The 16,388-nt window shown below is 48.1% G+C and overlaps 4 protein-coding genes across 4 annotated transcripts; 2 read left to right on the top strand and 2 right to left on the bottom strand.

The window, feature by feature from the left end:
• Positions 1 to 1,336: 1,336 nt before the first annotated feature.
• On the top strand, positions 1,337 to 8,208 carry BHQ10_005283 (uncharacterized protein; the record flags this gene model as incomplete). Its single annotated transcript, XM_040877742.1, has 6 exons — positions 1,337 to 4,781; positions 5,552 to 5,645; positions 5,738 to 6,009; positions 6,060 to 6,651; positions 6,709 to 7,355; positions 7,412 to 8,208. The coding sequence occupies 6 exons, from the start codon at positions 1,337 to 1,339 to the stop codon at positions 8,206 to 8,208; spliced, it is 5,847 nt and encodes a 1,948-aa protein (XP_040733787.1).
• Positions 8,209 to 8,820: 612 nt separating this feature from the next.
• BHQ10_005282 (uncharacterized protein) lies at positions 8,821 to 10,731 on the top strand (the record flags this gene model as incomplete). Its single annotated transcript, XM_040877741.1, has 3 exons — positions 8,821 to 9,367; positions 9,425 to 10,023; positions 10,084 to 10,731. 3 exons carry the CDS (start codon positions 8,821 to 8,823, stop codon positions 10,729 to 10,731), a joined length of 1,794 nt encoding a protein of 597 aa, XP_040733786.1.
• Positions 10,732 to 10,828: 97 nt separating this feature from the next.
• On the bottom strand, positions 10,829 to 14,447 carry BHQ10_005281 (uncharacterized protein; the record flags this gene model as incomplete). Its single annotated transcript, XM_040877740.1, has 4 exons — positions 10,829 to 11,131; positions 11,180 to 11,626; positions 11,675 to 14,297; positions 14,353 to 14,447. 4 exons carry the CDS (start codon positions 14,445 to 14,447, stop codon positions 10,829 to 10,831), a joined length of 3,468 nt encoding a protein of 1,155 aa, XP_040733785.1.
• A 552-nt stretch (positions 14,448 to 14,999) lies between these two features.
• Positions 15,000 to 16,154, bottom strand: BHQ10_005280 (uncharacterized protein; the record flags this gene model as incomplete). The annotated part of the gene is made up of 3 exons (XM_040877739.1): positions 15,000 to 15,737; positions 15,793 to 15,959; positions 16,031 to 16,154. The coding sequence occupies 3 exons, from the start codon at positions 16,152 to 16,154 to the stop codon at positions 15,000 to 15,002; spliced, it is 1,029 nt and encodes a 342-aa protein (XP_040733784.1).
• Positions 16,155 to 16,388: the final 234 nt, after the last annotated feature.

Raw genomic sequence — 16,388 nt, 5'->3', positions numbered from 1 at the left:
GAGGTCGCCCCCCCCCCCCCCCCCCCCCAATCGATTAAATAAGGAATAGATTAAATAAATCGAATATTGCACGAAGAGTATCTCGACTCTCTATGACTTTGGAGGGTTAGTATCAATAGCGACCGTGTCCTCGTATCATTGTCTCGTCTAATCAAGCACAACCTTGCAAGAATCTGAGGCACCGGTGCACAAGCCCAACCTGAAGCATCTACCATCGATGGCCAACAAAGAGCTTCGTAGTCGACCCACGCTTTTCTTAGTGCTACGTCTTGGTATTCCGAGGGGGCCCGACATATCTTAGCTCCGAGAAGAATAGATGAAGTTATACAGACCCTTGAATAAGCATTCACAACGCCATCAATAGTACAGGTCCCTGGATCATTAAAAACATCGAAATCTGTAAGTACTGTACCAAAATTACGTTGGTCCGTGGCATGGGCTTTTTGTCTCGGCACAATGGGTCTCGTTCGGTGCACATAATTGGCACAAAGGATCCATGTCTTGAAACGGCACGGTATCAAAACAGCCCGACGTGCATTAGCTGCGAGTATTATTGGCCGAGACCAGGCACTAGTGTCACTCGCAATCTTAGTAAATTACCACGTATTAATTGCATAGTACATAGTAGATACTAATAGATAGGCAGCCAGCTAGTGACCTGCTAGTACGCACTTGTACGACGCAATTACTGAGCCACCCGGGTCACTAAGTGTACCCTATCCGCTCGGCGTGCAAGTCTGGGTCAGGGACGGGAAGTCATCCATTCTTTCCTTTGACATTCCTCTCACCAAGTCTTCCTTCCCTATCGATGCAGTCCACCTCTCAGGCTTCAGGATCCTGGCTCAGTTCCCTGTTGACCATGTCATTCGCTTAATTGATTTTCTGACTTCTTTTCTTTCTCTTTGAACTTACAACTTAATCGATTTGTGTGTTTTCCCAACTACATCACGTTCTCTTCAGATTTCGCTGCGCCCTGAAACTCGTCTTAATTCATACAACCTCAAAACAACAAATTTTCCAGCTCCTTTCGAGAACTCTGGGTTATCGCTTAATCAAGTACGTTGGGTATCGGTGCAAAGTAATCATCTTCGCCTGAAATGATTTTTCGTCACTGCCACAGTCCAAAATAGTAACAGCATCACGCATTTTTCAGATTGCTCCCGCCTCGTTCCAATAACATTCCTCACGTCCTCGCGTTCGGCAAGCCGTTTCTACAAAAGCCACTTACGCCTCCTCCCTTGACACCTTGTCTCTGCGAATACGATCTTATCGAAGAGATAATCCTATCCCCGTGCGTTGGACAACCGGAGTTTGATCGGTCGTCGCAACCTACACAATGAGGGCTTCCTCACTGTCTAGGCCTGCGACGGCAATTGCTGTGTCTGCTCTTCTCAGCACTTGGCAATTACCGACCGTCAATGCATTCACAGCTACGCCCGTCTCGCAGCCCAACCTTGATCTATCACCGTTAGGAAGAGTCGCGCTGACCGGCAACTTCGACTCAATACAAATATATTCATATCTAGAAGAAACGGAATCCTCTCCTTCGACCAATGGCTCTCAGTCCTTACTCACAACCCTTCCTAATGGGGACATCACCACTTTATTGTCCGCCGACGCAGATATTTTAGCAATGTGTTCGTGGACGCGTAAAAATGGAACTTTTGAAGGCGTTGTCGTTGGCGGTAATTTCACAAGTTTAGGAGGCATTGAAGCCGAAGGCCTGGCATTGTACGACCCGACGTCAAACAGCGTGCGGAATATATCTGGGCTGTCCGGTGTTGTGCAGGCTTTACTGTGTGACCAAGATTCCGATTCGGTCTATGTTGGTGGAGATTACACTGTTGACAATTCGACGAACGCGATGATTTGGAACGGTACCACTGGCTGGCAAGCGCTTCCCTTCGAGGGTTTTAATGGCCCTGTTTCGTCCATCGTCAAGAATTCAGAAGGACATATCATTTTTGGTGGCAAGTTCGATAGCTTAGGCAATGTGTCAACGTCGACCGCGACAAACAGCTCTCAGGTGGTGAACTTATCCACGGCCAACATTACGAGCGATGCCCAGACAAGTCTTTCTGGCTTTATCGATCCTCGTAATATCATTTGCAAAACAGGCGATGCAGACAGCTCTGGTAATACTTGGCTACTCGCAGACTATTCTCCTGGTTTTTGGGAGGCGCAAATGGGCTTCACTTTCTACCCGAGCAAGATTCGCTTATACAACACCCATTATCAGGGAAGAGGCACCCAGTCCTTCCGCTTCCAAGCTTTGCCAGATACAGGCATCATGAACCTGACTTATACTGACCCATCGACTGGCCAAAAGGCATTCTGCGACTTTGAATGTCCCCTTTCTAATGATACGTCGGAAATTTACCGCGATTTCGAATTGGTCAATCCTGTTGGCATGTCTGGATTCATGATCCAGGTCATGAGCTGGTATGGCCAAGGTGCTGGTCTTGATGGCATTGAGATCTTTCAGTCTCAAGTATTCACATATGCTGTCAACGACTTTAATGAGCCAGCATGCACTGGCATTGAGTTTCCGGCTACCTCCAACACAACAGGTACCTGGGCAGTGACATCCGCTGGCGCCTCAACTGACTACCTGATTGCCAATGCTTCTCAGTCTGATGTTTCAGTCACCTTCAAGCCCGATATTCCTCAGTCTGGTAACTACTCAGTCCTTCTGTACACCCCTGGCTGCTCGGATGCGGACTCCTGCTCATCTCGGGGCATTGTCAACGTCTCAGCGACTTTCACGTCGACTGAGCCAAGCGCGAACCTCGACACGTCGATAATTTACCAAACTAATGACTTTGAGAAATATGACACCATCTATTCCGGCTACATTGAGGCAAATAGCGACAGTTTCCGGTCGGAGATTACCGTCACCCCAGTCGCAGGACAAGGCGATATTCAAATTGTGGCATCTCGTGTAGGATTTCACCTACTTAACTCTACTACCGGAAACCTTAATGGTCTTTTTGACTACGACCCCTCGAATGTGACAGACACCGACTTCTCGTCCGACAGTATCGATACCATTGGATCCAATCTGGATGATGGGGCAACTATCTACAGCCTTGTTCAATCTGGAGATGTGACATATGCAGCAGGAAACTTTTCCAGCTCTTCCTTGAACAACATACTATCATTCACATCTAGTGGCAATGCTACTTCCCTCAGCGATGGTGGTTTGAACTCTTATGTGAAGTCCTTGCTCCTGATTGACAACACGCTTTACACGGCAGGAAACTTCACCAACACCGCCCAAGGGAGTGTGAAAGGCTTGAATTACGTTGCCGCCTATTCTCCGTCTAGCAAATCCTGGTCTCCACTAGGAGCAGGTGTCAATGGGCCTGTCACTTCTATTTTGTCATTTCCTTACAATTCAACAAATGGAACGACTGAGACAACAGTCGCAATTAGCGGCTCTTTCGACCAGATTTTGGCGTTTGGATCCAATGCATCTATTGAAGTATCGGGCTTTGCCGTATGGGTACCGTCTCAGAAGAACTGGTTACAAAACCTAGACGGTAATTCGATGGCCTATCTTGGAGAATTGATGGCAACCGCTGATGCTGGAAACAACACTACGATACTTGCTGGATCTCTTATATCTGATGGCGTATCTTCTAGAGGTGCCGTATCTCTTACAAATTCCGACGGCCTAGCAATCCAGCCTCTCCCCGTGGACATCCAAGAAGCACAGACCAGTGGCTCAGTATCGAAACGGGATTCAGCCGCTCAAAATTTATCTGAAGTCCTTGTAGGCTACTTTGATACCAGTAGCGGAAGAAACTTGACAATCCTCGGTGGACAATTTACTGCCAAAGCTACTGATGGCACCACTATACAAAACCTTCTTTTCCTGGACGGCTCCAAAAACGATACTGTGACAGGCCTTCCTTCTGGAGTAGACAGTAATTCTACCTTCACCACTCTCGCGGTTTACAAAGACACTCTATTCGCAGGCGGATCGGTCACCGGTACTGCTGGATCCTCAACTCTTAACGGCTTTCTAGCTTACAACCTCTCGACATCTGAGTTTGCTTCGACACAGCCTCCGGCATTGACTGGTCAGAATGTTGTTGCCAACAGTATTGTTGTTCGTCCTAGTTCGACTGAGGTCTACTTTGGCGGTGTCTTCGATGCCGCTGGTGCCTTGCCATGCCCTGCGGTATGTGTATGGGACACATCCGATGGCCAGTGGAGTCGACCTGGTGTAGATATGCAAGGCTCAGTGATTTCGCTTCAATGGGCCAGTGACAATCAATTGATCGCTGCTGGGAATTTGACTATTGGCAGCAATCAAACAATGGTAGCCACATACGACACTAGCTCCCAGGTGTGGTCTTCCGTTGATGGTGCTTCACCATCTGAGATTCCTGGTGCGATCAGCGCATTCGGTCCTGCCGCTACAGATATTTCTTCATATTGGATAGCGGGACAAGCTTCAAACGGCTCGAGCTTCTTGATGGAGTATGATGGGTCCAAGTTCAACAGTGCAGGACAGCTCTTTGGCGCGTCCACAACAATCCTCGGCTTACAAGTAGTCGGCCTAAGTACCAATCATAAAACTACCGATTTATTGAATGACGACCAGATTCTACTCATTACTGGACAGCTAGTCATTCCCAATTTTGGAAATGCCTCTGCCGCTCTGTACAATGGCACTGCATTGACGCCTTTCATTCTTTCGTCAACTGCAGATGGAGAAGCAGGAACTATCCGGGAGATGTTCACAGAGAAGCAAAATACCTTCAGCGGTAAAAGTAAGTACAAATTGTGTGATGACTAGCTTATTTGGTCTTGAAACTAATCAATGCATTACAGAATCACCACGTCTCTCGGCAGGACTCGTGGTCCTCGTTTCTTTCTGCATTGCCCTTGGATGTGTCTTTTTGATCGTTGTGTTGGGCATCATTCTCAACAGAGTGCAACGATACCGACAAGGATATGTACAGGCGCCAACGGCATTCCAAACAGATCGACCGACAAGCATGCGAAGAGTACCACCAGAGTACCTTTTCGACACGCTAAGACAGCGCCATTCCGGTGTTCCCACACTATGAAATCGCACTCTCTTTCTCTCTTTTTGCTACCGCTTCTGTGAATAGCGAGTGCAAGTCTCACTCGGCTGGTTCCTATAATCTTTTGCCATCTAGCGTTCGACATTGTTGCCCACTGAGTTTATACCCTGCTATTGTTGAGTGATTCCATTCTGATCGGGCTCTCGCTGTGAATACTGCTCGATCCGTATTTTGTTAATTGTGCGAGTTTTACCGTGTACATATCTGGAGTATTGTCGTTGGTATAATGATAGTAATGCTAGATCAGTATCTTAGTCATTTCCTAGTTCTTAATTCTTGACAGTCTTAACTCCTAAGACTTTTTAGTGCGTGCCATATTAGCGCGGCATGATCACGGGGTAAGCTAGCGTGCGGAGTAAAAAAGTAAACAGGCTTCTTGGCGCTTGGCCAGACCTTTCTCCCGAGCGACTCATTCTCTCACCGAATTTACATCTTGTCTTTTGGATGATCAGCAATTGTCTGCGCCCTCATCGCAACTCAGTCCTGCAAATGCACCGGTAGTATTCGTGGTCTATCGACGGTCGGCATGCGATCTCGAACAGGTTGGTGAGTCTAGCAAGCTCTATCATCAGCGCCCCGCTTCGGGGTTAAATATCTGTAGCAATAGTTCATTTAATGTACTAATCAAGATACTGCAGCTTGACATGCCGCGCTAGAAAGTTAAAGTGCGATGAGCAGTACCAGGCAGTTGACGATGGAGATGGAAAATCGAAATTGCAATGTACGCAATGCCGCAAGGCATCAAGGGAATGTCGACCCAGCGAGGGGATTGTGTTTCGGCATCAGCAGAATGCGTCGATGAACAATAAAGCTGTTGACGAAGATCGTGGTCGCGATTCTTTGAGGGGCTTTTACAATTATAAGAACACATTTGGGGAGGATAGTGTGTGGCTCGATATTCCGAAGAATGGTATGAGACGGTTGCGACTCAAGTGACTGTTGTCGCTGACTGATTGATAGTCATCTTCGTGGATAATACAGATCCTCATGCAGAGGAACTGGAGGCATCAATGCTCGCAAGTGATCGCAGTAGCCATGAGGCAATTGCCAATGAATGGAATCAACGAAACTCAATGTCCACCCCCAACGATACCGCTCTGGGTCTGAATGCCTTGTCAACTGCTGCCGCTGCACAGCAATCATATTTCCTTCAGGGCTCGTCTGTGGCATCACCTGAGACCCCCGGTCCACGCCATGCTTCCACCAGTAGCGACCTGCGCATCTCCTCGACTTCGACAACGCTTCATTCCCCTATCAAAGCTCTTAATGCGTTGCTTCCTCCGACTTCTCCGCCATTGTCTATTACTTCTTCCTCTAATAATAATAATAGTAATAATAATATCAATTTCCTACTCAATCCTTCGGTTTCCGGTTCGCCTCCCGTCGACCAGGGCTTGTCGACATCAATTGGGCGCAAGGATTCTACGTCATATCATTTGGGGACGGCGAGGCATCGAAGTGCCTTATCAAATGCACGACTGAGTGCGAAGGTAGAGACTGACCATGAGGTTGCTTTTTTGTTGAGACATTTCGCCGAGAATCCAGGATATTGGTAAGTAATTTACTTTACAGATACAGACTATGAGAATAGTACATTCTAAGTTTACAGGATGGACCTTTTCGATCTTGATTTTTATTTTTCATCACTGGTCCCCGTCAAAGCTCTATCAAACCCGCTACTCAAATACGCGGCCTGCGCCTACGCCGCAAAACAACTCAACCGAGTACGAGGCGCGAAAGCCATCATGGGTGGCAATTGCTCCAAACAAGCCTCCATGGAATTATGGCCCGATGCCGAGAATGTAGATTGGGAATGGTACGGCGCAAAATACTACGATAAGGCTATTCAATTACTCATGAGAGAATTGCAACATGACGCTGGAAGTCCGGCACCGTTGAGTACACCCGAAGCTTTCGGGCAATGGCAAGCCGCTGAACTGTGTGATGATGGTGGACGGGCGCGGAAAAGAAGGAGGCGGTTTTCGAATAGTCGCTTTTCTAGTTCTCATTCTGATGAGGTTCTGGCAGCAACGGCGATTCTTTCGGTATACGAATTCTTAGATGCTACTGGCCCTGCGTGGAATGGACACTTGAGTGGAGTGAAGTCTCTGCTTGACATTGCGGAAATTGGCATGATGCCTTTGGAACAGGGGTCTTCTCCGGCGGACGGTGTACTACCACTGAAGAGGCCAGGTTTGTCGCGCGCTCGGAGGGCAACTTTCTGGAATTTTGCCCGACAGGATTATATTTCTGCTTGTAAGATTTCCCTTTCATAATTATAAGCCTGGCCTGTCTCTAACACTGCCATCTAGTCATCAACGAAGGCCAAACACGACTAAACCCAGAAGATTTACTCCTCTGGACCGACGCTGGACTGCAACTCGATAGTAACGGATTCGTTGTCCCGAGCAACACCGACGCAGAAAGTACCATGAAGGAAGACATGATTTCGAATGCGTTGATATGGCTTCTATCGAAGATTGTCAATTTCATCGACGCCGGTGATCAGATTCAAGTATCCCCTGCCGGTGGTCCAAGCGAACAAGGCCCGATTGGCGTCTCACAAAACACCTTGTTAGAGCGCTGGTACAGGCTACACAGTGAACTAGATGCATGGTACCGTGGACTTCCGGACACGTTCCAACCATGCGCAAGGCTCGAGCCTGATCGACGCCCACAATTAGCCCCCGGCGTCGACGATGACTGTCCCTTTGCCGAAGTATGGTATAGCATGCCCATGTGCGCCTCCACTATGCAGCACTACCACATGGCCCGAATCATTCTCCTTATCAATAAACCGCACGAATCCACCGCTCGTCGAACGACGGTCACGAATAGATTAAAGTCCTATCGCTCGATCGAGAGTGAAATCAGGCTTCATAGTTATGAAATTTGTAATATTTCCATGTCGAGGATGGACGCTTCGTCGAGAATTCATTCTGTGCAGCCGCTTTTCGTCACGGGACAGTGTCTCACGGAGCCACGGGAACGGAGAACGATTTTCAATCTGCTAAGAGGTATAGAGGCGGATATGGGTTGGGCGACGGAGTACAGGGTGAAGCAGCTGTTGAAGGAGTGGGAGTGGGACGAAGCAGCCACCATGTCCTAACATCGAGTCGAGTGGAGCGACATTTCGATATGAAACATCAGTAACGACACTCAGCAAAGGCCCTTGAGTGCTGAGGTAGCTTGGCGACGCTTTCACAAGATCTCGGTCCTCGCATCGAGTCCAAACGCAAAGCGACAGACAAAGCGAACCCCCGAGGAATCCCTTCAATCTTTTGTAAATATTTTAACCCGAAACATAGATCAAAGACTGCATCTGACTTTCCATCTAAAGTCTATCTTTTCAATAATCGCCCTACCTTCTATATTCAATTCTGCGGGTGCGGAGATTCTACCCCACGCTCACCTTTCCAGGTTTGGTTGTGGAGATCCGCCAAACAGGAAAGTATGCCGAACTGGATCTTATGGGTTGACAGACTCGATAGCCACTTTGTCATCTTCAAACCTTGATTCAAGATACGCATAGCTACATGATAGACATGCGTTGCAATTTGCGGGGAAATGGCCGAATGGAGTGTGTCCCGCTAGACTTGCCCCAACTCTATATTTAAGGTCATGAGGGAGTGTACTTATAGAGGGAATCTCATCGATGGAAGCCCAAATCTCATCTTCAAATTCTCGATTTCAACCATCTATTCGTTGAGTACTAGTCAACATGGAACTAGACACAGACGTCCTCATCCTCGGTGCAGGCATGTCCGGCCTCAACTTCGCCATCCGCCTGCAACAAACCTACCCTTCAGCCTCCTACACCATAATAGAATCCACTGCCGACCTGGGCGGAACTTGGTCTGTAAACACATACCCTGGATGTGGCTGCGACGTCGCTTCCCATTTCTACTCATACTCCTTTACACTGAAGCCGGACTGGAGTCAGAAATTTGCGCTGCAGCGGGAAATATTGGATTATTTCCGGGATGTTGCGAGTAAGTTTGATGTTGTGAGGCATATAGAGTTTGAGTGTAGTGTTGAGAGGGCTGTTTGGGATGAGACATATGGGGTGTGGGTTTCTGATGTGCTGGATAAACGGACTGGAGTCACGAAAAAGGTTAGGAGTAAGGTTGTCGTTTCGGCGGTGGGCGCATTGTCGATACCCAGAGAATGTGAGATTGAGGGTGCAGACACTTTCAAGGGTGCTTTGTTTCATTCAGCGAGATGGGACCATGAGTTCGATTGGGGTGATAAGGAGGTCGTTGTCATCGGTACGCCTCTGTCTGTTCCTTCTTCGTCTGAGTAACAACACAACTAACGATGAGCAGGCAACGGCTGCAGCGCAACACAATTCGTCCCCATCCTCAGCAACGGAAGCACAAACCAAAACTACTTCAAACCACGCGCCCCAGTCAAAAGAGTAACCCAATTCGCGCGTCAACCGCACTGGCTCGCCGAACGACCCAATCCCATCTATTCCAGCTTCTTCAAATGGAGCATGCGGTACATCCCTCTCGCAATGCGCATGTACCGTTTCTGGCTATACGCAGACATGGAGAAAGATTTTTTCGGCTTTGATCTGCTGAAAGGTGTAAAAATTCGCCGGGATCTGACGAATGAGCGATTGGAGTATATGAAGCGCGCCGCACCGACAAAGTATCATGCTGCATTGACTCCGAACACGGAGATTGGATGTAAACGCAAGGTCAATGATACGGATTACTTCTCGTGTTTACACAATGAGAATATGGAGTTGGTATGGGATGATCCTGTTGTTACGGTGACGGAGACGGGTGTGCGTACCAAGTCCGGCAGGGAGGTTCGTGCGGACGCGATTATATTGGCGAATGGGTTTCAGACACAGAAGGTGCTGCATCCGTTGGATACGGAAATTAGAGGTGAAGGGGGTGTTAGCTTGGATGAACACGTTAGTCCCCTTTCTTCCTCTCTTCTGATTACAAAGGGATGATGTACTAACTGATAACAGTGGCAACAAGTCTCTAACGGCCATCCACAAGCTTACTACGGAACTTGCATATCACAATTCCCCAACTTCTTCGTCATGATGGGCCCCAACACCACCACGGGGCATCTATCGGTTATATACTCGACAGAATGCCAAGTAAACTTCAGTCTCCGCGTGCTCAAGCCCATTCTCCAGAAGCCTTCTTTACTCTCGCTATCACCAAAMCCCGCCAGTGTCGCTGTAACACTCGCAGCGGAGCAGAATGATAATACCTGGATTCAACGCCTGTCCAAGAATCTGGTCTGGTCCTCGGGGTGTACAAGCTGGTACATTGATACCAAGACTGGACGAAACACCATGCTCTATCCTGATTGGCAATTCAATTTCTGGCTGAGAAGTATCTTTGTGCCTGTTAAGCATGATTTTGTGTATAAGCAGAGCGCAAAAGAAGTTGCGCCTTCGCCATCTACCCGGAAGAACAAAAGGCGGAGTAAGCTGTTGTGGAACAGTGCGGTATTAGCTTCCCTTGTTGGGGCTGTGGGTTTGGGCGCTGGTATTGTGAGGGGGGATATCAAGGTCGATGAGATTGATGAGCTGGTAAAAAGGGTATCGAGCGAGTTTAGGGGGGCGAGTGGGGAGGTTCATAACTTTTTGACTTTCAAGGTATAGACTCCTAGACTAGCTTTGGTATAATTGCTTTGTTCTTGCTCTCATAATCGTGATTCATCATATTCAAGTCTATATGAGCATGGCGTACATAACAGTATTAATGCAACCTCCTCAGAGCCTCGATCATCTTCTGCACCGACTCCAAATCACCACTTCCAACAACGCCTAGTATTTCTTCTTGAACGGCTGTGTCGCAGTCCAAGAATCGTTCAATGAGTTCTCCATCGACAAATCGGAAGGGTTCCTCGGCCTCGCGCACAGTCGACCGGAAAGCTCTGAACTTGTTGAATGGCATCGATCCTGGAGAATCGACGTAGGCTGAGATGGCTCCTTGAAGTCGCATCAGGAAGTCTTGATGCTCTGGTCGAATCAATGCGAAGAGATATATTGATCCTTCGACCTATAAAAATTAGCATCATCAAATTGCCTGTTACTGGGCAAGATTTACCGTTCCCAAGAATGCTTTTGGAGTAACCGCCATGGTCGATGTTTGAGGGATATTCACTGGTCGAATTCGGTTGACCATCTCGCCCAAAAGTAGCTCACTAGTCACTTCTAGTCGTCGCCGATCTTCCTCCGTTATACCATCGACGTTGCGACGAAGGACGATCAGATTMCCTTCTGCATCACTGACAAGCCATTGATTCAATCCGATATCTGCCACAGCCGTAGTCCATACAGTCGCAAAATGACGGGCGACTTCCTTTGCTTCAATCGTCAGAGCATCAGTTTTTTGAGCCTCAACAATAGATATACTCTTCATCAAATCGGCAATCACGATCGTTTTATCGGTCACAGAAATATCAATAGGAGCGGTTGATGTGCGGTAGGTGGCAACTTTCTGTAGTGAGTATCTTCCTGTTTGTGGTTGCCCTTTTACCTCGAAGATGACCACCTGCAAATCATTAGTTTACGTACATGTCCAGTGCTGGGGTTGATTCACGGTTTTGACAAGTGCTGCAATGATATATTCACCCATCATAGCCAATGCTCGACAGGCTCCCTTTAACGAATGCTCCAGAAACAATGATAGTTTCCTATTGGAATCAACTTCAAAAAGCAGAATACGGCCACGTATCGACTCTGCTGTCTCCTCGTCCACATATACCGTCCCGACAATAAATCTATCTTTGTAGATAGGTTCATCATACCTATCCTTGCCAACGACCATTTGAGCACGGATGACACTCTCAACAAGCTCGTCCTGCTTCAAGTCGAACGAATCTAGCTTTCTGAACATGATCTCATCAGCGAGCACAAATTGGCTTTCAACAATTTCAGCTCCGTCTTCTAATCGACGTTTGATACTACCAATTCCGAACGCCTGTTCTGTTGGGGAATATGCTATCCTTCGGACAGTTGCTTCGATGGGTAATGTTTGGATTTGGGTTGTGCGTTCTTTGTCGACAAGAGCGATCTTGAGATCTTTTGATGTTGCGACTGCAATAGCATCTGGATAGGCCTCCGCGTTGAAATGACAAACACGGGAAGCACCTTCTGAGTTCACGGCCGAGTAGATAATCCGCCCTTCAGAAGCATATATCAAACTTGGGTGTTCGGATGTGGTAAACACGTTGTAGAGTCCATCACCTCGAGGAAGTTTCTTGAATGTCGGCTGCTCTGATCCAAGAATCAACTTGTTCGTACCGATCAGAGAATGTTTTTTGGAATCATAAGAGAAAGTCACGACACTGCCATCCGCCATGGAAACAAACAATGTCGAAGGACTGTCTGCGAGAATTTCTGCTAAAAGAACGGCTCSCGGGAAAGCTTCACTAGCGACGCCCAGCGATTGACTATGTAGCTCTTCGAAACCTTGTAATGAGAGAACGGCCACTTGGGCCTTTTGTGGGAAAGCGGCGATGCAGACTTGCGATGGTGCTGGTGGAATGGTGACTCCTGACACTTGGTTGTCTTTACCAAAATCCTTCTGGGTTAGGACCTTTAGATCACCAGTAATATCTAGAGTGGCTAAAACTTGTCCACCAGTCACGACAACTAGTCGCTCATCATTGCATGCCGCAGAAGTAATCATCTGGCCATCTGGTGACCATTTTGATGTGACCATGCCACTGTCTGTATCGGCTATGCTCACGCCACTTTCTGTAACATGAATGACACGGCCACTGGGCAAGTTGCTCGAAAGAAGAGTATTTTCTGCCAGATTCAGACCAAGGAAATCATCCAGCTCTTCCACCTCACCATCCGAACTGAATCGAAAGACTCTGGTCTCGTTGACGAAGGTGACCACCAAGGTGTCTGAAAAATCACCTGGGCTAGAAATCTGCAATGCCCACATGTCCGTAATATGTTCCATCTCGCCTAAAACACCTAATTCTTCCATGCCTACGCCACTTCGAACACTTCGCAGAGTGCCATCGTTGAAAGCACCTGAACCCGTGACGATACGAGCTTGGCCTGACGAGAATTCATGAGTATGATTCTCGCCTTCGCGTGTACCGAGGTCCATGATAGTGAAATCTAAGATTGGAGCAATATTCGATATCGTCTGAATAATCTCAAAGGAACCCTCACTGATTCGAATGACCTGAGAGTCGCCTTGATGCGACCCAACAAAAGTCATTCCAGCGCCTAAATAGATGAGAACAGATGCCCTTGACGCCTCGCCAAGATAGTCCAGCTTCCAGCCTTCTACTTCGTTTTGAGAATCCAGGACCAACATCAGGAAGAACAAACGACCGTAGTCGTCGGCTAGGAGCCATCGCTGACCGTCCACTTGCACCCATGCAACAAAGATCGTAGCTTCATCAAGCGGTCTCGAAATTGTTTCGTTCTTAGCGTCGTCGATATACTTAATGCACGTCTCCCCGAGAACCAGTAATCCACCTATATTGTCAGTAAAGCCCGCCTCACTACCAAAGGACAACAACTCACCCAACGGAGCAGGAACAGGAATCAAATGTGACGCTCCCAGATCCAACTCCTCCGTAAAATCCTCAGTGTCCTGAAAAACCGGTTCCGCAGACGCCTCAAAAGACAATTCCCGAATCTTCAACTTCACTTTCCGCTGATTATTCTCATGCAGTAGCGCTAATCGAGGATGTGCTTTGCTCTCCACATGCAAGAATGCCGACGACCGAACCATCAACTCATCTATCCGCGTCATCATGGGTTCACCCAATTCTCCGATCTGCGGCGTAGGTTCGTCGGGGTTACTGTAATGCGACGTTTTCAAGACGGGTGGTTTGCCTCGTTTCTTGTGTGGTTGAATGATGGGTAGAACCGTGATGATACCCTCAAAAATCTCTAGCGTCATGTATTTCCCACTCGGATCGATCAAACACCGGTCACCGTTTTGACAGGCTCGTGAGGCCTTGTCAGCGAGATCTACGTAGCTTCGCTCCGTGCGGACTCTTCTCTTCTCGCTGTCCCATTTCAGTGTAAAGTATGTGTTTAAGTCTGTGCCGACAAAGAGATGGTCTGTTGTTGAGTTGGCGGGGGTCGGTAGCCGGGCCAGCATCGAGACTTTAGCGTATAGAGCGCGAGAGGTGGTAAGTGCGAGGCCATCGGGGGTTATGGAGTAGAACTCAAGGCGGGCTCCTTTCCTACAAAGAATATATCAGTACGGCAGGGCAAGTCGGGGAGAATTGACAGTCATACGCGACAACGAGACAATCTTCTTCTGGCTCGAGAAAGTTGAGCTTCAGCGCGTGCCGCACGCTGCTGGCACGATGAATTGGGACGACGTAGGCCATGACTGAGATATAATGGCACTGATGAGGACTAGATCAGCACTGTTCGAGATTGATGTGTGTTATTCGTCGGTCTGATGTCGAAGGAATGATCGTCTATCCTGTACTGAGGACCTAGGTCACGTCGTGAGGCCTTACCAACGCAGCCCGCAGCAGTGATCAATCTGGTGCCAGTAAGAAATAGAATCGAAGTTCCTGTCAGACACTCGATGCGACAAAAGAAAGGAGCGTGCTAGTAGAGTTGATAAGCATTGAAACAGCTGGAAGGTGCTAAGCAAGTTGTTGCACGGAAGGAAGACTCCGCCGCTAAATTTACCATGACGTTCGCTCCACTCGTTAACTCCGAATCTTTAATTTCTATAGTCTTTAAATCTTCCCGGGCGATATGAACAAAAATAAAAATCAATTTGACTATAAACTGCAAAGCTTAATACAAATGAGATGTGCAAACTCCGATCCAGTCCATCGCCCAATGCACGCACTAAATGCCCGAAGAAAAGAAGAAACAGCCAATTTTGAGACCAAGGATGTGAACATCGTTGTACTTGAGTGACATCACCGACGAGAAATATCGCTCAAGTACTTGTAAACAACCGAAAAGTCCTTTCCAGGATGAATATCCTCAACGGCCTCGTATAGACCGCGTGCAGTAGCAGCCAATTCCAAGGGCGCGCCTGATTCTTGGGCGGCGTCAATCGCAAGCTTCAAATCTTTGCGCATCAATCCAATCCCAAATCCGCCCTCGTAACCACGGCTAGCGGGGGACTTCTCAACAACGCCAGGAACGGGATTGTTGACTTCACTAGGCCAGCAACGACCAGTCGAGGAATTAATCATCTCAGCTAGCACTTTCGGATCCAATCCCCATCGAATACCGAGATTCATGGCTTCGGCGACGGCAATATTGTTGATTGCGAGGATGTAGTTGTTAGCCAACTTGCCGCTCACACCCGTTCCTTGCTCACCCAAATGCCAGGTCTTCTTGCCCATGAGTGCGAGAATGGACTTGACGCGCTCAATCAGAGCACCTGTTTTGGACGAGGCGCCGAACATGAACGAAAGAGTCCCGGCTTCGGCGGCAACTACACCGCCGGACATAGGCGCATCGACGAAGCGGCCTTGCTTGGGCGCTTGGACGGCGTAGGCGACTTCTTTAGAGGTGACGGGGTCGATGGTGGAGCAGTCGATGAAGAGACGTTCTTGTTCAAGCTGGGGGAGAGGACCTGGCTTGAGGATGGAGTGGAAAACGTGTCGAACATGGACTGGCTGCGGGAGACTGGTGATGATATTTGTCTGCATTGTGTCAGTAGGAGCTTTAAGTCATACCAATGGTGTGCAATAGGCTTACTGATTTTTCAGCCAATGTTCTGGCGCTGTCAGTAAACTCGACAGGACCGGTGCTAGCTGTCTTGGCCTCGTCGACGAATTGGCGCATAGCTTGTTCATTGACATCGTGCACGATCAGGGTATCTGACGCAGGTATTTTGGCGCGTAGATTCTTTGCCATGGGATAGCCTATTGTCGTCAGGTATTCAAGAACTTGACTATAGTAACGCAAAAGCGATCAGATAAGCGCATGAACATACCCATGCGACCAAGTCCAATAAATCCCCAGGTAGCATCTCGTTGCAACGAAGTCGAGAAAAGTCGTTGCGCGCGAGAGGCGGTCTTGATAGATTTCCCCAGATGGAGAGCACGTGCGGGGGTCATTGTGTCGTGTGAGACTTTACAATCATACAGAAGAGGAATCTATTCAAGATATAGGTGTTGAGAGTGTCGTCAAACAGTGAGAATTGGAGAAGGAGGGAAAAGAGCTGAGAAAGAAAATGGGGAAAGAGAGAAGGAAAGAGCAGGCGACCACACGACCTTTGTAGCTCACGTCCGTCCTCCATACATTACTACGATTACAGCGCGGGGACACCCAATCACAAGTCAAATATTGCA

Source organism: Talaromyces amestolkiae (genome assembly GCF_001896365.1).
Source record: "Talaromyces amestolkiae strain CIB chromosome Unknown scaffold9.1, whole genome shotgun sequence".
NCBI classification, from domain to species: Eukaryota; Fungi; Ascomycota; class Eurotiomycetes; order Eurotiales; family Trichocomaceae; genus Talaromyces; species Talaromyces amestolkiae.
Note: the sequence above shows the minus strand (reverse complement) of the source record. Positions and strands in the feature narration are given on the sequence as shown.